General features: G+C 51.0%; 1 protein-coding gene across 6 annotated transcripts in view; it reads left to right on the forward strand.

Moving 5' to 3' along the window:
- The window catches only part of MAPK10 (mitogen-activated protein kinase 10), a 59198-nt gene that overhangs the window by 28416 nt on the left and 7947 nt on the right, over positions 1 to 22835 (forward strand). For 2 of the 6 annotated variants that reach the window (XM_054392389.1, XM_054392391.1), the window contains exons 7-9: positions 3149 to 3220; positions 15905 to 16087; positions 20052 to 20176. In XM_054392389.1, coding sequence (XP_054248364.1) covers positions 3149 to 3220; positions 15905 to 16087; positions 20052 to 20176 — 380 coding nt within the window. Of the gene's footprint in view, positions 1 to 3148; positions 3221 to 9500; positions 9573 to 15904; positions 16088 to 20051; positions 20177 to 20630; positions 20641 to 21981; positions 22023 to 22835 lie in introns of all 6 variants that reach the window. The other 4 variants (XM_054392392.1, XM_054392393.1, XM_054392390.1 and 1 more) reach the window with 3 other exon arrangements.

A 22835-nucleotide genomic window follows, 5' to 3' on the forward strand; every position in this document is an offset into this window, starting at 1 on the left:
TGTTTTGGATTGCTTCTGGAGGACCAAAAGGGGGAAGAAAAAGAGAAGAAATTAGTTTCTTTCTTTGCTTGATTTTGGAATGCTTTTGGAGGAGAAAGAGGGGGAAGAAAAAGAGAAGAAATTAGTTGTTTGTTTCTTTCTTTGCTTTGTTTTGTTTTGGAATGCTTCTGGAGGGCAAAAAGGGGGAAGAAAAAGAGAAGAAACTGGTTGTGTAGGTCCAAACATGACCACAAAAGCCTGGCAGGGTCTTTAAAAGCATTTGAAAAAGAGGTTTTTTTCCCCCTGTCACATGAAGTAGAGGAACTTTCCTTTCTGCTCTTACTGTGCCATTAGCTTTCTTTTGGTTTTTTAACACTTAAAGGGCAAAATGAAATATCCAAACCCAACCAAGTCACAATGAAATAACCAAACCCACCCAAGTCAAAAGGAAATAACCAAATCCAACCAAGTCACAATTAAATAACCAAACCCACCCAAGTCAAAAGGAAATAACCAAACCTAACCAAGTCACAATGAAATAACCAAACCCAACCAAGTAAAAATGAAGTAACCAAACCCATCCAAGTCACAATGAAATAACCAAATCTAACCAAGTCACAATGAAATAACCAAACCCACCCAAGTAAAAATGAAGTAATCAAACCCACCCAAGTAAAAATGAAGTAACCAAACCCATCCAAGTCACAATGAAATAACCAAACCCACCCAAGTAAAAATGAAGTAACCAAACCCATCCAAGTCACAATGAAATAACCAAATCTAACCAAGTCACAATGAAATAACCAAACCCACCCAAGTCAAAAGGAAATAACCAAACCCAACCAAGTAAAAATGAAGTAACCAAACCCATCCAAGCCAAAATGAAACAATCAAACCCACCCAAGTCACAATGAAATAACCAAACCCACCCAAGCCAAAATGAAATCAACCAAATCCACTCAAGTCACAATGAAATAAATCAAATCCACCCAAGTCACAATGAAATAGCCAAACCCATCCAAGCAAAAATGAAATAAACCAAATCCACTCAAGGCACAAAAAAATAACCAAACTCACCCAAATCAAAATGACCAAACCCATCCAAGCCAAAATGAAACAATCAAACCCACCCAAGTCACAATGAAATAACCAAACCCATCCAAGCAAAAATGAAATAAACCAAACCCACTCAAGGCACAATGCAATAACCAAACTCACCCAAATCAAAATGACCAAACCCACCCAAGGCACAATGCAATAACCAAACTCACCCAAATCAAAATGACCAACCCCACCCAAGGCACAATGCAATAACCAAACTCACCCAAATCAAAATGACCAACCCCATCCAAGGCACAATGCAATAACCAAACTCACCCAAATCAAAATAACCAAACCCACCCAAGGCACAATGAAATAACCAACCCCACCCAAGTCAAGCAGCTAACCTAACTATGCATATTGCTCCTCAAAGCTGAAGGCAGGATCAGGAAGGCAAGAGATGCTCTTAGGCTTTGTTAGTGCTTGCCCTGCCAGAGGTTTGGGTTAGCTTCTCTTTGGAGTACCCCCACAGTACAAAGCAGACTCCCCCCAGGTTACACTCTGGTTATTTCCTGGGGGTAGGTACAGACACATACAGACAGCTACCTATGGACAAGAGGTAGGCACAGGTCCTGAAGCAGGAGTTTTAAGCAAGCCTTAAGCGTGGAATTTATCCCTAAAGGCCTTTCCCCTCTCCCTGTGAGCAGTTCCACTTGGAACCTCTGGTGTGTTGCTGCAGAGAAAGACTCAGTCCTGCAGGGCAAAGCCTGGCTGTAAGCAGGATTCACTCCAGAGGAGCATGGTCTGGCTTTGGGGTTGGTTTGCTGTTGGGTTTTTTTTTGGGGGAGAAGGGGGCTGGGGGTGGTTTGCTTTTTGAAATAAGGAAGTTTTCTTTATTAAATAGGGAGGGTTTTTTTCTTTTTGAAATAGAGAGGTTTTCTTTATTAAATAGGGAGGTTTTCTTTACTAAATAGGGAGGTTTTCTTTACTAAATAGGGAGGTTTTCTTTATTAAGTAGGGAGGTTTTTTTTCTTTTTGAAATAAGGAGGTTTTCTTTTTGAAATAGGGAGGTTTTTTCTTTTTGAAATAGGGAGGTTTTCTTTTTGAAATAAGGAAGTTTTCTTTTTGAAATAAGGAGGTTTTTTTTTTTTTTTGAAATAGGGAAGTTTTCTTTTTTAAATAAGGAGGTTTTATTCTTTTTGAAATAAGGAGGTTTTATTCTTTTTGAAATAAGGAGGTTTTCTCTTTGAATAAGGAGATTTTCTTTATTAAATAGGGAGGTTTTTTTTCTTCTTGAAATAAGGAGGTTTTCTTTTTGAAATGAGGAGGTTTTTCTCACTATAAACTCAGTGTATACCATGGGTCTGTGCAGGTAGGACTCCAGCTTTACATGCTAGCTGTGGGCTTTTCCCCCAAAATATTGATTTTATTCCCCTCCTTTTTTTTTTTTTTTTTAACCAACACTGCTACTAACTAGCATGGAGCTGACTGGCACAGCTTCTACTTCTTGATTGAGCTGACTTTTGGTGAGCCATGGGGAGAAAAAAAACCCAAAACAACCAAACCAACAACAACCACCAGCCAACAAAACCATAAACCAAAGCATACTGTTCGTTCTTTCTTTTTCTTTCTCCTTTTCTTTCTTTCTCCTTTTCTTTCTTTCTCCTTTCCCTTCTTTCTCCTTTTCCGTCTCTCTCCTCTCTTCCTTCTTTCTCCTCTCTTCCTTCTTTCTCCTCTCTTCCTTCTTTCTCCTCTCTTCCGTCTTTCTCCTCTCTTCCGTCTTTCTCCTCTCTTCCGTCTTTCTCCTCTCTTCCGTCTTTCTCCTCTCTCCTCCTTTCTCCCTGTCTTTAACTAGCATGGAGCTGACTGGCACACCTTCTACTTCTTTACTTGATTGAGCTGACTCCTGGTGAGCCACAGGGAGAAAAAAAAATCAAACCACCCAATCCAACAACAACCACCAGCCAACCAAACCATAAACCAAAGTGTACTGTTCTGATCAACCTGCTCTTTTCCCCCTCTTCCCTCCTTTAGGAGTGAAGTGTCCTAGTTAACTTTGCCTTTTTTGTTGTTGTTGTTTTTTCCCCCCTCCCTTTCCTTCTTCACTTCCCTGTCTCTGCTGTTCTAGTGGACATATGGTCCGTGGGATGCATTATGGGAGAAATGGTTCGCCACAAAATACTCTTTCCAGGAAGGGACTGTATCCTTCTGCCATTTGCTGCACCTTCACCTATTAGTTGTCCCTCTCCTCTCCACCTCCCCTACCCCAAGCCCCCTCCCCTCAAACCCTTTTTTTGGTTGGTTTTCTTTTGCCACATCATGCCTACACCAGGAGTGGGGAAAAAAATAAAAACCAACAAAACAAAACAACAAAACCCCAAACCCAGCTGAATCTCAGAGGTATGAGAACATAGCTTTTTTTTTTTTTTTTTTTTTGTCCAACCACATGTAAGCTGAAAAACAGATGGGCAGAATTCTTTCAGAGAACTGGAACAGGCTGCCCAGGGTTGGTGGTGGGGAGGGTTGTGGAGTCTCCCTCTCTGGAGATATTCAAAACCCACCTGGATGTCTTCCTGTGTGGTCTGCTCTAGGTGGCCCTGCTCTGGCAGGGGGGGTTTGGACTGGATGAGCTTTCCAGGTTCCCTCCAGCCTTTATCATTCTGTGAACTGAACAAGGTTGCCCAGGGAGGCTGTGGCTGCACCCTCCCTGGAGGTGTTCAAAGGCCCTGAGCAAGCTGGGCTGGTGGGAAGTGTCCCTGCCCCGAGGCAGAGGGTTGGAACTGGATGACCTCGAAGGTCCCTTCCAACCTGAGCCATTCTATGAGTCTCCGAACTTCTTTTACAACTTTATAATCATCCCATTTGATGTAGCACCTGAGCAAGGCAGCAAGCAATCATACTGCTTGCCAATTGGGCAGCTGAATAACATTAATCTTCAAAGAAAAAAAAAAAATAAGAGGAGGGGGGAGAAAAAAAAAAGATAAAGGAATCCTAGCTTGGTCCACCTGATCCCTGTAAATCTGTTTTTCTGCTTTGATGTGTTGGCAATAGTGACTCCATAACATTTGTGGTGACCTCATAGCCTTTTGCTTGCTAACGCATCATGTCTTTGGGTTCATCTCAATGCTGTGTGGGCTCAGGACTGAGTCAATACAACATTGGTTTTGTTTTGTGTTTTGTTTCATGGTTTTCTTTTTTTTTTTTTTTCTTTTTTGTCTTTCAAACCTGCTGAAGAATTTGACTCACCCAGTTGAAGGTAACCCTTTCCCTGCTGTGGTTTCCAAAATGGCCTGAACTCAGATTCTCTTGGGTTAAAAATGGATTTGCATGAGGTCTGTGTGGTTAATGGAATTGCCTTTCCCTCCCACATTGCTCTCCTTGTCTTGGGTGAGATTATTTTTTGCCACTTCCAGGGGGGTGAAAGCAATGTTAGAAAATGAAACCAAACGAGGGGGTGGCTTCTGAGACCTTGGTTTGACACCAGGAGAGTCCCCTGGCCAGGGTCAGCAGTCTGTGTGTTGCCCATCAGAATAAAACACAGCACCACAACAACCCCAAGCAGTGCTGCAGGCTTGGGGCAGTGTGGCTGGAAAGCTGCTGGCAGAAAGGGACCTGGGGGTGCTGATGGACAAGCAGCTGAAGGGGAGCCAGCAGTGCCCAGGTGGCCAAGAGAGCCAAAGGCATCCTGGCTGGGATCAGCAATGCTGTGTCCAGCAGGAGCAGGGAGGGGACTGTCCCCTGGCACTCAGCTCTGGGGAGGTCACACCTGGAGTGCTGCCTTCAGCTTTGGGCACCTCCATGCCAGAGAGATGTGGAGGTGCTGGAGCCAGGGCAGAGGAGGGCAAGGAAGCTGTGAAGGGCCTGGAGAATAAATGTGGTGAGGAGAGACTGAAGGAGCTGGGGATGGTTAGGATGGAGTGGAGGAGGCTGAGGGAGACCTCATTGCTGTCTACAACTACCTGAAAGGAGGTTGTGGAGAGGTTGGTGCTGGCCTCTTCTCACAGGTAATTAGTGATAGAATAAGAGGGAATGGCCTCAAGCTGCACCAGGGAAGGTTTAGACTGGACAGTAGGAAAGGTTTTTTCCCAGCAAGAGTGGTCAGGCACTGGAATGTGCTGCCCAGGGAGGTGGAGGAGTCCCCAAGCCTGGAGGTGTTTGCAGGTGGTTTGGATGTGGTGCTTGGAGCTATGGTTTAGGGGTGACCCTTGCAGAGCAGGGTCAGTGGTTGGACTTGGGGATCCTGAGGGGCTGTTCCAACCTGAATGTTTCTGTGATCCTGTGAGCATCAGTTCCCTTGCCCTTCCAGAACCAAAGAGGCACATTCATCCCAGCAGGCTGGCAGAAAGGCACCACAAAGAGCTGGCACCAACAGGCACTGGCAGCTGGTGTGGAGCAAACCCAGCTTTGCCAGACATGCAGTTCTGGAAGTCCTTACTGCTTTTTTGCTGGCTCTGAGCTGATTCCCTTTAGTGTTTGTCAGAGTCAGATCCTGCCTGTCCTCTTTTCAGAGCTCTGGCAGCTTGCTGTAGGAACAGCTCTGCCTGGCAGCCAGGTGAAGATGCAGCAGTGCTTGACTAGGAGTTCCATGGGGAAACTGCAGCTGCCTCCTGAGTGCTGAGGAGGAAACAGCCACAATCCCCTGGCTGCCAGTTGCAGAGGAACATGGACTGGAAAAGTCACCAGATGCAAACCACCACAATGCAGGAAGAGTGGTTGGGTTGGGTGGATGGCTTGGAGATGGCATTCCAGAGGTGCTGAGCTTGCCCTGCAGCATGGGGCAGGCTCCACACCCAACTAACACAATCACCTCAAAGTGCAGGGCAGCCCCCAGCACTCCTGGAATACTCCATCCCCTGAGCACTGGGTTCAGTTTAGGGCCCTTAAGGGCTCCAAGAAGGACACTGAGGAGCTGGAGCAGGTCCAGAGAAGGGTAATGAAGCTGGGGAAGGGTCTGGAGAAGAGGGCTGGGGAGGAGCAGCTGAAGGAGCTGGGGGTGTGCAGTGTGGAGAAGAGGAGGCTGAGGGGAGACCTTCTCACTATCTTCAGCTCCCTGAAAGGGTTCTCAAAGCCTGGCACAGGCTGCCCAGGTCGAGGGAGGTGATTCTCCCCCTCCACTCTGCTCTGGTGAGGCCTCACCTGCAGCTCTGGGTCCAGTTCTGGAGCCTCTCTTCCAGGAAGGATACTTCCTGGAAGGTGATGGAAGGTGTCCAGAGAAGGGCCCTGAGGATGAGCAGAGGGCTGGAGCTGCTCTGCTCTGAGGACAGTCTGAGAGAGTTGGGGTTGTGCAGGCTGGAGAGGAGAAGGCTGCCAGGAGACCTTCTGGTGGCCTTGCAGCATCTGAAGGGGGCTCCAAGAAAGCTGGGGAGGGACTTTGGAGGGTGTGAGGGAGGGATAGGAGTGGGGGGGGATGGAGCAAAAGTAGAAGTGGGGAGCTTGAGATTGGATGTGAGGAAGAAGTTGTTGGGCAGGAGGGTGGTGAGAGCCTGGCAGAGGTTGCCCAGGGAGGTGGTGGAAGCCTCATCCCTGGAGGTGTTTGCAGCCAGGCTGGATGTGGCTGTGAGCAACCTGCTGTGGTGTGAGGTGTCCCTGCCCATGGCAGGGGGTTGGGACTGGCTGAACCTTGAGCTCCCTTCCAACCCTGACAATTCTGTGATTCTATGATCCTATGATTTTCAGTCCATGAAGCAGAGCTTCCCTAAGGGCAGCTCTGAAGAGCCAGCTCAGCAGGATTTTTAGCAAGGGCACTTACAAGTCTCTTCTGCTGGGTGATGCCCAATGCCAGCACAAGGGGCAGTGGTGGAAGCTGAGGCAGAAGAAGTTCCATGGAAGCAGGAGGAATGTTTTTTTCCCTGTGAGGGTGACAGAGCCCTGGAGCAGGCTGCCCAAAGGGGTTATGGAATCTTCTCTCTGGGAGCATTCCAGACCTGCCTGGATGTGTTCCTGTGTGATCTGCTCTAGGTGACCTTGCTCTGGCAGGGGGCTTGGACTGGAGGAGCTTTCCAGGTCCCTCCCAACCCCTAATTCTGCAAATCTGTGATTCAGATTGGATTCCATTTCACACTGTGTTTTGGCAAGGCCCAGGGAGCCTGCCTTAGGCAGGAGGAGAATGCAGGGTCATTGTGAAGTGATGAAGATGAGGAAGGAAAGGAGCTGTGGAGTCTTCAGAGTGACAATCCCTGCTTGTTCCAATCCATCCAGCAAGGTCTGAGCCTTCTGGAGAAACAGCTGAGTTACAAGGGCAGTGCCCATGGAAGGTTAGCTTGGATCCTTTCCATATAGAAACATCTTTGGCTGATTTTACCATTCCTGATCCTTCTGTCCCTTTGCTGAAAGGAATCAGAAGCCTGGACATGCAAGCAAGCTCTCAGCTGGGCAGGAAGGATGTGAGACTGGAGCACAAAGAGGAACAGATGTCTTCCTGAGGTCCTTCCACCCCAACTCTTCCCTCTTCACCATCTCCTCTGGTCACCTTCCCTTTGAACCTCATGAGGTTCAACAAGAGCAAGCGCAGGGTCAGTGCAGGCTGTGGGAGGAGGGGAGAGAAAGCAGGAAAACAGTCCTGAGGAAAAGGACTTTGGGGGTGCTGGTGGGGGAGAAGCTGGACAGGAGCAGGCAGTGTGAGTTTGCAGCACAGAAGGCAAATCACATCCTGGGATCAGCCAGTTCCAACCCCCTGCCATGGGCAGGGACACCTCACACCACAGCAGGTTGCTCACAGCCACCTCCAGCCTGGCTGCAAAAACCTCCAGGGATGAGGCTTCCACCACCTCCCTGGGCAGCCTCTGCCAGGCTCTCACCACCCTCCTGGCCAATAACTTCTTCCTCACATCCAATCTCAATCTCCCCACTTCTACTTTTGCTCCATCCCCCCACTCCTATCCCTCCCTCACCCCCTCCAAAGTCCCTCCCCAGCTTTCTTGGAGCCCCCTTCAGATGCTGCAAGGCCACCAGAAGGTCTCCTGGGAACTTCTCCTCTCCAGCCTGCACAACCCCAACTCTCTCAGGCTGTCCTCAGAGCAGAGCAGCTCCAGCCCTCTGCTCATCCTCAGGGCCCTTCTCTGGACACCTTCCAGCCCCTCCACATCCTTCCTGCAACAGAGGCTCCAGACCTGGCCCCAGAGCTGCAGGTGGGCTCTGAGCAGAGTGGAGCAGAGGGGGAGAATCCCCTCCCTGGCCCTGCTGGCCACACTTCTCTTGCTGCAGCCCAGGCTCTGCTTGGCTCTCTGGGCTGCAAGTGCTCCCTGCTGGCTCCTGCTCAGCTTCTCATCCACCAAAGAACTGAGAAGGATGAACAAACAACTGCTTGCTCTATCTTTCCCTGATATTTTTGCATGCCATTTAGCTGGTGGTGAAAGCAGCAATAATTTGCATCTCTAGGTTTCCTTCTTGCTTCCAAACAAGTTCCCCTCCTCTCTTTGTTTCTTCTTCCCTTCCTTCATTCCTTTCTTGTGCAGTGATGAAGCTTTTGCCTAAGCTGACCAAAGCTACAGGGAGCCTTAGACCCAGTCATGTAAAGATTCTCACAGACAGGGCATTTGCCTTCAAAGTCAACTCCACCTTACACAGTTGCTCAATATGAAAGGATCAGTAAATACAACCAAGCAGCGTGATACTTGCGTTCCCCCCTCCCCTAGTTTCTGGCCCTGAGAGACCAATGTGTGTCTATGACTTATCACAGAGCCAGGAGAGCAGATGTGATGTGGTTTCCTGGTGTTGGGATGGGGAGGAAACACCACCTCAATCCCAAACAGGATCCCAAAGAGGCTGATTTTCACCTGGTGTTGCAGTGTGGTTGGCTTTACCTGCTCCAGCTGAACTGCTTTGCTCCATGTGAGGTGAGCAGCCCTCCCCTTCCCCCTCTGAATTTCGATGCAGAAGGCACAGCCTCACCTGTCCTGGTTGGAAATCACCACTTGCTAGGGTGGGAATCTTGGAAGATTCTTGTGTTATGGACTGCTGGCTTCCTTGAGGCACAGTGCAAGGCAGGCAGCAGGCTCCCAGGCAAGCAAATCAGTTCAACAAACTGGGCTGGAGATGACTTCACAAGGAGGCTGCTGGTGAAAACATGCCTGGATCTCTTGGTCACTGAAGGGGAGAAAGGAAAAGCCATTTGCATCTTCTCCTTGAGTCGCAGCCCGGCGCTCATTTGCATCCCAAAGCCGGAGAGATGCAGGTAGAGACCGCAGAGGAAGGCTTGCAAAAGGCAGGAACGAGTCGGTGACTTTTCACTAGAGAGAGCTGCCAGGGGCCTCGCTTGTGTTTAACAGTGCTGTCTTTCACCCACACGGGGGTGAAGGAAACCTTTGGGGGTCAATTTCCCTCAGCCCTGCTCCGTGTTGCCGCGAAGCTTGCAGGCTCCGAGGAGCGTCTGCAGAGGGCTGCAAGGCTCTGCGCAGCAGCCTGGCCGGAGAGGTCTTCTCCTTGAGCTTCTCGTTCTGTCCGTGTTTCCTTGTTTACCTTCGTGTCATTTTTGTTTTCAGTCGACATGTGGTCAGTAGGGTGCATCATGGGAGAAATGATTAAAGGTGCTGTGTTGTTTCCTGGCACCGATCGTATCCTTCCTAGCAGCCGGCTCGGCTTCGGGAGCTGCTTCAAACCCTGCCCCCTCTGGCCCCTTCTTGCTAGGCTTAGAGCTGTACTGTGCCCAAAGAGCTGGATTGAAGCGTCCCCTGCCAACCAAAATACCAATAACCCGTTCCAGCCTCTCAGTACAAGCCTCAGGTGGAACCCACAGCGACCATAGGGGGGAGGAGATGGCAAGCAGCATCCCCATGCTCCATCAGAACTGCCTGCTGCAGGCAGTGGTGACCACTTGGTTCCAATTCTGTGGGCAGCAATGGCTCTTGATGCATTTGGGGAGGGGGATCTATGTGGTGTGTGTGTTTCAGAACTGGCAGGTTGTTTAAGAGGTGGCATGGTAGGCAACCTGCTTGCCTCAGGATGGATTGCAAGAGGCTCTGCAGCTTAGGAAGAAGTTTTTGCACCTGGTTCAACAAGAGCAAGTGCAGGGTTCTGCACCACAATCCTCAGTGTCAGTGCAGGCTGGGGGAGGAGGGGAGAGAAAGCAGCCCTGAGGAGAAGGACTTGGGGTTGCAGGGGGGAGAAGCTGGCCAGGAGCAGGCAGTGTGAGACTGCAGCACAGAAGGCCAAGGGCAGCCTGGGCTGCATCCAAAGCAGTGTGGCCAGAGCTGGAGAGAGAGGATCCTGCCCCTCTGCTCTGCTCTGGGGAGACCTCACCTGCAGGGCTGGGGCCAGAGCTGGAGCCCTCAGCACAGGAGGGACCTGGACCTGATGGAGAGGGTCCAGAGGAGGCCACAAAAATGCTCAGGGGGTTGGAGCAGCTCTGCTATGGGGACAGGCTGAGGGAGCTGGGGGTGTGCAGCCTGGAGAAGAGAAGGCTGCAGGCAGAGCTCAGAGCAGCCTTGCAGTAGCTGAAGGGGCTCCAAGTAGGCTGCAGAGGGACTGTTGCCAAAGGCCTGCAGGGACAGCCCCAGGGGCAATGGTTTGAAATGAGAGCAGAGCAGATTGAGCTTGGATGTGAGGAAGAAGCTCTTCACCATGAGGGTGGTGGAACATTGGAACAGGTTGCCCAGGGAGGTGGTGGAGGCTCCATGCCTGGAAATATTCCAGGTGAGGTTGGAGAAGACCTGTAGCCAGCTCAGGTCCAGCTGTGTCCTGGCTGACTCCAAACTGCTGATGGCCTGCAGCCCAGGGCTGGCCTGGGATTCTGTCCTAGCCCAAAGTCATGCAGAGTGCTTCAAAACCTGGCTTCTTTCTGACAGCTGCATACCAGTTACAAGGAAATCAGGCAAAGCCTCTTCACCTAACCCATGGTGTGCTGGCTGTGACTGCAATAAGCTCACAGAAACTGGCATTGCCAGCTGCTGGTTTTTCTGGGGTCATTCTGTAATGCAGGTCACCTTTTTCAATTGCCAAGCAGAGCCTGGGCTGCAGCAAGAGAAGTGTGGCCAGCAGGGCCAGGGAGGGGATTCTCCCCCTCTGCTCCACTCTGCTCAGACCCCACCTGCAGCTCTGGGGCCAGGTCTGGAGCCTCTGTTGCAGGAAGGCTCTGGAGGGGCTGGAAGGTGTCCAGAGAAGGGCCCTGAGGATGAGCAGAGGGCTGGAGCTGCTCTGCTCTGAGGACAGCCTGAGAGAGTTGGGGTTGTGCAGGCTGGAGAGGAGAAGGCTGCCAGGAGACCTTCTGGTGGCCTTGCAGCATCTGAAGGGGGCTCCAAGAAAGCTGGGGAGGGACTTTGGAGGGGGTGAGGGAGGGATAGGAGTGGGGGGGATGGAGCAAAAGTAGAAGTGGGGAGACTGAGATTGGATGTGAGGAAGAAGTTGTTGGGCAGGAGGGTGGTGAGAGCCTGGCAGAGGTTGCCCAGGGAGGTGGTGGAAGCCTCATCCCTGGAGGTTTTTGCAGCCAGGCTGGATGTGGCTGTGAGCAACCTGCTGTGGTGTGAGGTGTCCCTGCCCATGGCAGGGGGTTGGGACTGGCTGAGCCTTGAGCTCCCTTCCAACCCTGACAGTTCTGTGATTCTAGGATTCTGTAAGCTTTCACTAATTAATGTGAAGCTCCAGACCTGGACCCAGAGCTCCAGGTGGGATCTGAGCAGAGCGGAGCAGAGGGGGAGAATCCCCTCCCTCAACCTGCTGCCTATGCTTCTCTTGATGCAGCCCAGCACCTGATTTGCTTTCTGGGCTTCAGGTCACAGGCAGTGGGGGCTCAGGATTTTGTGCACAGCCCTTAAAGCTCATTTAGAAGCTACTTCATGATGCACTGCTCACAGGCTGCTCCCCTGGCTGCGTGCACAATCACTGTCCATCCAGTTCTGCCTTTGTAATGTGTACAAAGGATGCTTCTAGAAGCCCCCACGACCAGCCTGGAGTACTCTAAGCAGATACAAGAGTGGTGAGGAGACATCCATGGTGCAGGTGGTCATCACGCAGAGGCAAGATGTCAACCCTGCACTGCAATAAGTGGAGTAAGCACTAAGCACTCCCTTGCTGCTGTGCAAGCAAAGATGCTCAGCAGCTGAAGGAGACAAAGAACTCAAAACTTTCAGCTAAGCAGATCAAAAAATAGCAGTGGAAGATTTGCAGTTCTTCAGCATGAGGGCAGTGAGACTCTGGAAAAGGTTCTCCACCCCTGGAGGTGTTCTGGCTGGAGGGCTTGCAGTTGATGATCTCCAGAGGTCCCTTCCAACCCCTTCCATGCTGTCACTATCAGACATCAAAATCCCAGCTGGCAAATTGCACCTTCCTGGGTAGGAGGCTTTCTCTGACACTTTCAGTTCCCTCATTTCAGTGCTGGTTTGGTGTTTTCAAGTGTGAATCCCAGGGTTGGTTGTGGCTGCCTCCTGCCTGGAGGTGTTCAAGGCCAGGTTGGATGGAGCCTTGAGGAAGCTGGGCTGGTGGGGGAGGGGTCCCTGCCCATGGCAGCAGGTTGGAACTGGGTGAGCTTTAAGGTCCTTTCCAACTCAAACCATTCTATGAATCTATGAATCTGTGCTGCCCAGAGAAGTTGTGGTGGCTGCAAGCCTGGAATTATTCCAAGCCAGGTTGGATGGAGCCTTCAGCAACCTGGTCTTAGCAGTAGGTGTCCCTGCCTATGGTAGGGGGTTGGAACCAGATGATCTATGAGGTCCCTTCCAAGCCAAACCATTCCCTGATTCTGTGCTCAGGATGTAAATTATGGGACTGTGGGAAAAGAAAAACCTGTGTCTGATGTCTCCCAGTGATTGATAGGTGAATGGTTTGGCTTTGGTGCCAGGCAGAGCTGCAAAAGCTGCAGTGCTGCTCTCCTGCAGAAGAAGGTTGGTCAGGAAGAGGAATGTGTTGGGTCTGTCAGCTCCCTTGGCTTGCCTGCTGCCTTGGCACTGGTGACTCAGGAAGCTTCTTCCATCTCTTGAAGTCTTCCACCCGTGGGTGGTAGCCTGCTTGGCTGCTTTCTCCTACTGAGAGCTTCTCCACCACTTCACAAGAAATGTCAGCAGTGGGCATTCTTTCTGCCCTCTCCGTCACTACTGACACTGATTTCCCCCAGGCAGGCCCTGGTCTGGGATCTTGTTTTACACCCATCCAGAGCATCTTGCTGATTCTTCCCTCTCAACATGTCCAGCTCCCAAAAATCTCTCTTCTGGCCTTCCCTAAATACCTGAGAGTTGGTTAACCTGCTCTGTGCAAGCTTCTGACCTCTGCTTTGAAGCAAGTCCTGTATTTGACTCTCCCTACCACAGGGCAGCTTTTTACAGCTGTGTTTTCCTCACTAGCAACACCTTCAGTTCTCTATTCTCTTCTTCTCCACTGCAAAGCATTTCAAACCTCTTTGTTTTCAAGCTCTTCATTGGGGACTTGCCTCTGAAAGAGCTCAGCCAGCCAAGAGTGAAGTGTGTTCCCCTGAAATCAAGTTCCAAAAGTCACAGCACTTCATCTTCTGATCCAACATTGAATGAACTCAGCTGAAGGCTGCTCTTGGGAGTTACCTTCCTTGTGGCTGTCTGCATGGGGGGGTGTGGTTCTACTTCAATCTTTGGTTTAGTTTGAGGAATGGAAGTTACTCAGGAAAAAGGAGAAAGGAAAAAAAAAAGTCTTTACAGCCCCACTGTGACCTCCAGCAACCTTTGGCAGCTGAAATCCAAACCACTCCAAGCACTGTTAGATCCAAACCACTCCAAGCACTGTTAGCTCCAAACCACTCCAAGCACTGTTAGATCCAAACCATTCCAAACACTGTCAGATCCAAACCATCCCAAGCACTGTCAGATCCAAACCATTCCAAACCCTTTTAGATCCAAACCATTCCAAGCATTGTTAGTTCCAAACCATTCCAAACCCTTTTAGATCCAAACCATTCCAAGCACTGTTAGTTCCAAAACATTCCAAACCCTTTTAGATCCAAACCATTCCAAACCCTTTTAGATCCAAACCATTCCAAGCACCGTTTCAGCCCTTCCTGGGGTTGTTCTGCTTCCTTCCAACGCTGTTGGAGAGCAAAGCTGCCAGTTGGAAATGGATTGTTTGGGGGTTTGGAGTTTTTGTTGTTGTTGGAGAGTTCAGGGTGAAGCCAGCCTGAGTCTGTCCTGAATTTTTCAAGGTAGGAGAAGACTTCCCTGAATCAAACCAATTGCCACAGCCCCACAGAGCTCTTTGCTTGGCCTGGCTGCTTCTTCTCTTCATCCTGTTGAGTTGATTTCTCTCCCAGGCTCTGAGGAGCTCTCTTTGGTACCTGGGAAACTCCTCCTCCACTTCTGACTGAGAGGAATGAAGACTTTTTACAGCTCTCTGTGCAGAAATGCTTTCAAGTTTTGTCTTTCAAAGCTTTTTTGTTGTTGTTGTTCCAATATTTTCTCAAGGCAACTGTCTTCCATCACATTTTGTGGCATCATTGTGCCCATGGCTGCATGTCCCCTGCTGGGTTTGGGTTTTTCTGCTGTCCTCAGATTGATTCTCAACACTGAGAGTGAGTTTGGTGTAGAGAGGGCACTGATTTCACAGCCACAGGACAGCTGGAAGAGCTTCAGGACACCTTTAGCAGAGACCCTAGCTGCTGTCTCAAGAAAACGTAGCAAAATAGCTTAAGACAAACTGTCTCAAATAGAATTTGGGTTTAAGCATGAGGGTCTGTCTCTTATTAGTCAGTGACAGGCTAGAAAGTTTAGGAAAGCTTCTTTTGTCTAGAGAAAACTCAGTCCCAATGCATGTTTGTAAAATCAAATTGTCAGTACCAGGCTAGAAAGTTCAGGAAAGCTTCTTTTGTCTAGAGAAAAATCACTCCCAGTGCATGTTTGTAAAATCAAATTGCTTCTGAGGGGTTGCTGGCTGGGTGGGTTTAGCAAAATTAGCACCAGGGTTACCAAGATGATCAGAGGGCTGCAGAACCTCTCCTGTGGGGACAGGCTGGGAGAGTTGGGGCTGTTCAGCCTGGAGAAGAGAAGGCTCCAGGCACACCTTAGAGCAGCCTTGCAGGACCTGAAGGGGCTCCAGGAGAGCTGGGGAGGGACTTTGGACAAGGGCTGGGAGTGACAGGAGGAGGGACAATGGCTTTGAGCTGGGAGAGGGGAGAGTGAGAGTGGAGATGAGGAAGAAATTGTTTCAAGTGAGGGTGGGGAGAGACTGGCACAGGTTGCCCAGGGAGGCTGTGGCTGCCTCCTGCCTGGAGGTGTTCAGGACCAGGCTGGATGAGGCCCTGAGCAAGCTGTGCTGGTGGGAGGTGTCCCTGCACATAGTGGGAGGGTTGGAACTGGATGATCTGTAGGGTCCCTTCCAACCCAACCCATTCTGTGATTCTGTGATTCCATGAGTGTAGCAAACAGCATCCCACTAATGTAAGGACATAGAGCACCTAAGAATATAGAGAAGGCAAGAATACAGAGAATGGTTGCATTGCATGATCTTGAAGGCCCCTTCCAACCCAACCCATTCCATGAATCTATTGGAGAAAGTAAACACAGACGTGCAAAGCAGGCGAGGTGAAGTCCTTTGAGCCAGCTCAACCTCACCCCTCCACAGAGTGAAGAGAGACTGCAGGTGACTCCAGGTGACTGCATTGCTCCTCCCTGCTGCAGCAGTGCAGCCAAGGGGACATGGAGGCAATCACCTGCCTGCAACAAAAAAAACCTGGAATGCAGGTCACTGAATTGCAATTGAAAGACAAAAATGGCAACCCAGAGAGAGGAGCTGTGCATTTTCAGCGCCCTCAACCAAGTGGAGTCGTGAGAGTTTGCCCTTTGCAAGGCTGTAGGACCTGGAGGCACAACGCTGCCCAAAACAGAGCGAGGGTAAAGGTGTTCTGAAGGGAGCTGAACCCTTCTGAGGGCTTCCCAGAGGACACTCCAAGGGAAATGCCAGGCTCTGCCTTTTGTTCGCCTTAACGACCGACGCTCAGATATCGATCAGTGGAACAAAGTGATCGAGCAGCTGGGCACGCCCTGTCCGGAGTTCATGAAGAAGCTGCAGCCCACCGTGAGGAACTACGTGGAGAACAGACCCAAGTACGCCGGCCTCACCTTCCCCAAGCTCTTCCCAGACTCTCTCTTCCCAGCTGACTCAGAACACAATAAACTCAAAGGTAGGTGTGTGGCCAAGGGTCTGTTTAGAGCCAGGCAGATTTGCTCTTTCACCTCTTCCAAAAGGGGAAGGGAAATAAAAAAGCTTCACACAACAGGGCTGGGAGTGGAGATGGGAAGTGTGGTGGGTTGAAAATCATTCCCCTCCCCAACATTAAATTGCCAGCCCAGCTGGAAGCAAATGCAAGATGTATTTACAAGCAAAACTACAATCCTACAATGCAATACAATGAATATGTACAAGAATAGACAATAACATTTACTACTTACAAACAACACAAGAACCACCCCCTGGACAACCTGCTACTAGCTTCCCTGCTCCCCTCCTTACTTCCCTGGACACAAAGGGACAAGAGAAAAAACAGAGAATTGTTTTGGCAGGCTACTCAGCCACAAGAAAGATCACAAAGATCAGCAAAGTCAAGCAGAAGCAAATTAGTGTCTCCCAGAGTGAGGAAGCTGAAAGGAAAACGTTGGAAAATACAAGCCCCACTTCACTGGTAGTCTGTCCAATGGGATTGTTTACAACTGAGCCATTATTTTTCTTTTTACACCCAACAGTGAATTATTCTGGCTGGGTGGGTGGGCAGAGGCCAATGGGATGAAATTTAACAAGGCTAAGTGCAGGGTTCTACACTTTGGCCACACCAACCCCAGGCAGTGCCCCAGGCTGGGGACAGAGTGGCTGAGAGCAGCCAGGCAGAGAGGGACCTGGGGGTGCAGGTTGGCAGCAGCTGAACAGGAGCCAACAGTGTGCCCAGGGGGACAAGAAGGCCAATGGCATCCTGGCCTGCATCAGGAACAGTGTGGCCAGCAGGAGCAGGGAACTCATCCTGCCCTGTGCTCAGCACTGCTCAGGCCACACCTGGAGTGCTGTGTCCAGTTCTGGGCTCCTCAGTTCAAGAGAGAGGTTGAGATGCTGGAAGGTGTCCAGAGAAGGGCAACGAAGCTGGGGAGGGGTCTGGGGCACAAGGGTGGGGAGGGGTCTGGAGTACAAGGCTGGGGAGGAGTCTGGGGCACAAAGCTGGGGAGGGGTCTGGAGCACAGCCCTGTGAGGAGAGGCTGAGGGAGCTGGGGGTGTTCAGCCTGGAGAAGAGGAGGCTCAGGGCAGACCTCATTGCTCTCTACAACTACCTGCAGGGAGGTTGTAGCCAGGTGGGGGTTGGGCTCTGCTCCCAGGCAAGCAGCACCAGAAGGAGGGGACAGAGTCTCAAGCTGTGCCAGGGGAGGCATAGGCTGGGGGTTAGGAGGAAGTTCTTCACAGAGAGAGAGATTTGCCCTTGGGATGTGCCGCCCAGGGAGGTGGTGGAGTCACCATCCCTGGAGATGTTCAAGAGAAGCCTGGATGAGGCACTTGGTGCCATGGTCTGGTTGATTGGACAGGGCTGGGTGCTAGGTTGGACTGGATGAGCTTGAAGGTGTCTTCCAACCTGGTTGATTCTATGATTCACATTCTACCACTTTCTGTTCAAGATCTGGGGAAGATTCTCTAGGCATAGCCTGAAACTACCCCAGGCAGGCTGTTCACAAACTGCAGTGCTGCAGGGGTACAGTGCAAAGCACAGCACAGCACAGAAAATACACCAAAAGCCATAGTCTGGGCTCAACACAGAAGCTCAGCAAGCCAAAGCCTCACACAAACCTCCCTTTAGAACCAAGCCCACAAAACCCAGGCTTCCATGCACCCTCCCTGCCAAGCCTCTCTGTCCTCCATACCAAACCATTGTGATGCAGCAGAAATTCAGCTTGGCAGCTCCAGGCCCTAATTAGGCAGCTGCAGGCCTAATTGGCATCACTGGCAAAGCTTGGGCAGGCCTGGGCATGACTGTCCCAGCCCCCCACACCAAGAGAGATAAGAACCTGGGTGTCCTTCCCAGGAGGAGAGAGGAAGGGAAAAAGGGCAAACCTAATTTTTCAGCCAGTTTTAATAGGGATGCAGGATAGAGGGGAATGGAATACACCTTCCAGTCCAGCTCCTGCCCCTTCTGGCCCCTCTGGAGCTCTGTACTTTGTGGTTTCTTAAAGGCACCCCCAGCCTGCACTGCAGTAAGTGGACTAACCACTAAGCACTCCCTTGCTACTGTGCAAGCAAAGATGCTCAGCAGCTGAAGGAGACAAAGAACTCAAAACTTTCAGCTAAGCAGATCAAAAAATAGCAGTGGAAGATTTGCAGTTCTTCAGCATGAGGGCAGTGAGACTCTGGAAAAGGTTCTCCACCCCTGGAGGTGTTCTGGCTGGAGGGCTTGCAGTTGATGATCTCCAGAGGTCCCTTCCAACCCCTTCCATGCTGTCACTATCAGACATCAAAATCCCAGCTGGCAAATTGCACCTTCCTGGGTAGGAGGCTTTCTCTGACACTTTCAGTTCCCTCATTTCAGTGCTGGTTTGGTGTTTTCAGGTGTGAATCCCAGGGTTGGTTGTGGCTGCCTCCTGCCTGGAGGTGTTCAAGGCCAGGTTGGATGGAGCCTTGAGGAAGCTGGGCTGGTGGGGAGGGGTCCCTGCCCATGGCAGCAGGTTGGAACTGGGTGAGCTTTAAGGTCCTTTCCAACTCAAACCATTCTATGAATCTATGAATCTGTGCTGCCCAGAGAAGTTGTGGTGGCTGCAAGCCTGGAATTATTCCAAGCCAGGTTGGATGGAGCCTTCAGCAACCTGGTCTTAGCAGTAGGTGTCCCTGCCTATGGTAGGGGGTTGGAACCAGATGATCTATGAGGTCCCTTCCAAGCCAAACCATTCCCTGATTCTGTGCTCAGGATGTAAATTATGGGACTGTGGGAAAAGAAAAACCTGTGTCTGATGTCTCCCAGTGATTGATAGGTGAATGGTTTGGCTTTGGTGCCAGGCAGAGCTGCAAAAGCTGCAGTGCTGCTCTCCTGCAGAAGGCCACACGTGCCAAGAGCTGCACTGCAGGGAAGGAGCTTCTCTGTTCTTCCTCTCCCTAGCTGCACTCCCCTTTAAACTCAGGGAGCTGTGGAGATGACCACATGGGTTCTGTAGGCACTTGTGACAACGACTTTTGGAGACTCTGTGTTGTGGTTTAAGCTTTCCCAGAGTCCAAAAGCCCAAATGGAATAGATTTAGGTTGCCTCCCCTCTGCCTTTTTTTTTTTTCTTTTCCTGGTAGGGGTTTAGGTTTTGCTGCCAATTGCAAATGCTGAAACCACTCTGGGTAGTGGCAGGATGAGTTTGTGGTGTTGTTGGGCACAAGGAAATAAATAATCATCTAATGGTGACATAAATACCAGGTGAAACAAATCAATGATGCAACAGAACCCTCACTTGTCCATACAAGGGGTTGCATTTCTGTCCTGGTGGGTGATGTGTGCCACTGCTTTAAGCTTTATTTTGTGGGACAAACCAGACTGAAGCAGTTCCAAGGCACTTCCCAACTATTCTGAGGCTAGAGATTTGGCTTTATCCCTTCTAATGGGGTCCCCTAGGGAGGACCTTGGTGCCTACAACTCATTAGAGCATTGAAAGCTTCCCAGGAGGCTAGGTGAGAAACTTTAAAGCATACAAAAAGGTTGGGATGGTTTGTGGGTGTTGTTTTTTTTTTCTCTGAGCACCTGTAAGTTTCAGGCTTTCATTTAGTGATGCCATGGTTTCAGACTTCATCAGGTGGCCTTTTGTTGTCTGAACCTGGCAGGTACCTGAGGCACATTTTCCTTGGGTGTATTATTGGCAGGGGTCTGCCTGCCACATGCAAGACCTCACTGAAGCTTGCCAGGGGATCTGTGGTGTGCAGCCCTGAGTTTGGCACCTCCTTAATGAGTTTTGCACCTCCCTGATGAATTTGGCACCTCCCTAATGAGTCTGGCCTCACCTGATCACTGAAGAACTCTTGCTGCAGCAGGGCAGAGGTGCACAGGTGGTCCCTACAGGGGTTGGGTCCTCTCCTACCTGCCTGAACTGGCAGGCACTGACTGGTTGGTTCTAATGCTGTGTTTGTTTGGTTTCCTTGTTCTAGCCAGCCAAGCCAGGGACCTTCTATCAAAGATGCTGGTGATTGACCCTGCCAAGAGAATATCAGTAGATGAAGCCTTACAGCACCCCTACATTAATGTCTGGTACGACCCAGCAGAGGTGGAGGCGGTAAGTGAGGTCTGGCTGTGCTTCAGGCTGCTAACTGCAGCTGGGATTCAAGGCTCCTGCTGCTTGGGGACTTGTGGGGACTGGGGTGGGCTTGGGGTTTACCTGCAATGAGATCAGAGGATGTTAGGAGGTTGGAAGGAACCTCTGGAGCTCTTCCAGTCCAAGCCCCTGCCAGAGCAGGACCAGAGAATGCAGCACAGGGCACACAGGAACACATCCAGACAGGGCTGCAAAGGCTCCAGAGAAGGAGACTCCACAACCTCTCTGGGCAGCCTGCTCCAGGGCTCTGGCACCCTCCCAGTGCAGAAGTTCCTCCTCCTGCTGAGCTGGAACCTCCTGTGCTGCAGTTTCCATCCCTTGCCCCTTGGCCTAGCCCAGGGCACAGTGAGCAGAGGCTGTCCCTGTCCCTTCCTTCCTGCCCCCCAGCCCTCAGCTCTTGAGAGACATTGAGCAGATCCCTCTCAGTCCTCTCTGTGTAACATTGTTGGATCAATGGACAAGAGGTTCAGAAGGGACTGTTGGGATAGGACCAGGGGCAATGGTTTGAAACTGGAGCAGAGCAGAGTTAGGTTGGACAGCAGGAGGAAGTTCTGCACAGTGAAGGTGGGGAGAGAATGGAACAGGCTGCCCAGGGAGGTGGTTGAGGCTCCATCCCTGGAGACATTCAAGACCAGATTCACTGTGGCTCTGTGCAGCCTAATCCAGTTGGAGATGTCCCTGGTCAATGCAGAGGGTTTGGACAAACTGACTTTTGAGGAGCTGTGCATAGATGGGGAAGGAAGAAGACTTCATGCATATTTTTCCTCTAGACAACACGAAGAAAGGATTTTGAATCCAGTACCTCACCTGCTTTTACTAGCTCTGCAAGTCAGGCTGACAGAAATTGAATCATAGAATTGTTAGGGCTGGAAGGGAGCTCAAGGCTCAGCCAGTCCCAACCCCCTGCCATGGGCAGGGACACCTCACACCACAGCAGGTTGCTCACAGCCACATCCAGCCTGGCTGCAAAAACCTCCAGGGATGAGGCTTCCACCACCTCCCTGGGCAACCTCTGCCAGGCTCTCACCACCCTCCTGCCCACATCCTCTTCCTCACATCCAATCTGAATCTCCCCACTTCTACTTTTGCTCCATCCCCCCACTCCTATCCCTCCCTCACCCCCTCCCAAGTCCCTCCCCAGCTTTCTTGGAGCCCCCTTCAGATGCTGCAAGGCCACCAGAAGGTCTCCTGGCAGCCTTCTCCTCTCCAGCCTGCACAACCCCAACTCTCTCAGGCTGTCCTCAGAGCAGAGCAGCTCCAGCCCTCTGCTCATCCTCAGGGCCCTTCTCTGGACACCTTCCAGCCCCTCCAGAGCCTTCCTGCAACAGAGGCTCCAGACCTGGCCCCAGAGCTGCAGGTGTGGTCTGAGCAGAGTGGAGCAGAGGGGGAGAATCCCCTCCCTGGCCCTGCTGGCCACACTTCTCTTGCTGCAGCCCAGGCTCTGCTTGGCTCTCTGGGCTGCAAGTGCTCCCTGCTGGTTCCTGCTGAGTTTCTCCTCCCCCAGCACCCCCAAGTCCCTCTCCTCAGGGCTGCTCTCCAGCCAGTCCCTGCCCAGCCTGTATCAGTGTCTTGGATTTTCCTGCCCCAGCTACAGGACCTTGCACTTGGTCTGGTTGAAGCTCTTGAGGTCAGCTTGGGGTCACCTCTGCAGCCTGTCCAGATCCCTCTGGATGTAGACCATGGAGAGCACTGAGGAGGGGGAATCTGGTGTCAGAGCTCAACCTGCAGGTGATGATCTTCCACATCTGAGCATTATGAGTGTGAAGGGAACAGATGGAACAGCCCTGCCCTGCTGAGGAGCAGCCAAGTGAAGCAGCTCCAGCCCCTTTTGAGAGGGCTACGAAAGGTTTATGGTCTGTCACAGGCTGCATGGGGGCAATCAAACTGTTAGGTCTCCTCCTCATGGGCTGGAACAGCAATGGGCAGTGGTAGGAGCTCACTGCTCTTCTTTTCCCCCTCATCTAAAAGCTTGAAATGCTTCTGCTTGGCATGAAATGCTTGGCTGAGGTGTTAAACCCCCTGAGAGAGAGAGGGAGGAAGAGGATCTGTTACCAGTACTTTGCTATTCTCTGGCAGCAAGAGGTTACAGGACCACTGCTGTGACTCTCCCAGAGGCTTCTGCAGCAAGCCAGAGCAGTTGCAAAGCCCTCAGCAGCTCTGCCACGGTCACTGCATCTCTGGTGAGGGACTTGCAGAGAGCTTAAGCTGACCTGTGCAGGCAGAGGGTGAGCTGGCTTTGAGCCTCAGAGGGCATTTTTCCATCTCACACACTGACCAGCTCCTTTCAGAGCAGAATCATGGAATCATGAATTCCTTTTGCTTGGAAAGGACCTTTAGGATGATAGATTCCAACCATTCTCTGTATTCTTACATTCTCTACATTCTGAGATTCTCTACATTCTTTTATTACTGTGATGCTGTTTACTGCAGTCATGGAATCACAGAATGGGTTGGGTTGGAAAGGACCTTCAGGAACACGCAGTGCCAACCCCCTGCCCTGTGCAGGGACACCTCCCACCAGCACAGCTTGCTCAGGGCCTCATCCAGGCTGACCTTCAACACCTCCAGGCAGGAGGCAGCCACAGCCTCCCTGGGCAACCTGTGCCAGTCTCTCCCCACC

The sequence above is a fragment of the Indicator indicator genome, chromosome 25, assembly GCF_027791375.1.
Source record: "Indicator indicator isolate 239-I01 chromosome 25, UM_Iind_1.1, whole genome shotgun sequence".
Taxonomy (NCBI): Eukaryota; Metazoa; Chordata; class Aves; order Piciformes; family Indicatoridae; genus Indicator; species Indicator indicator.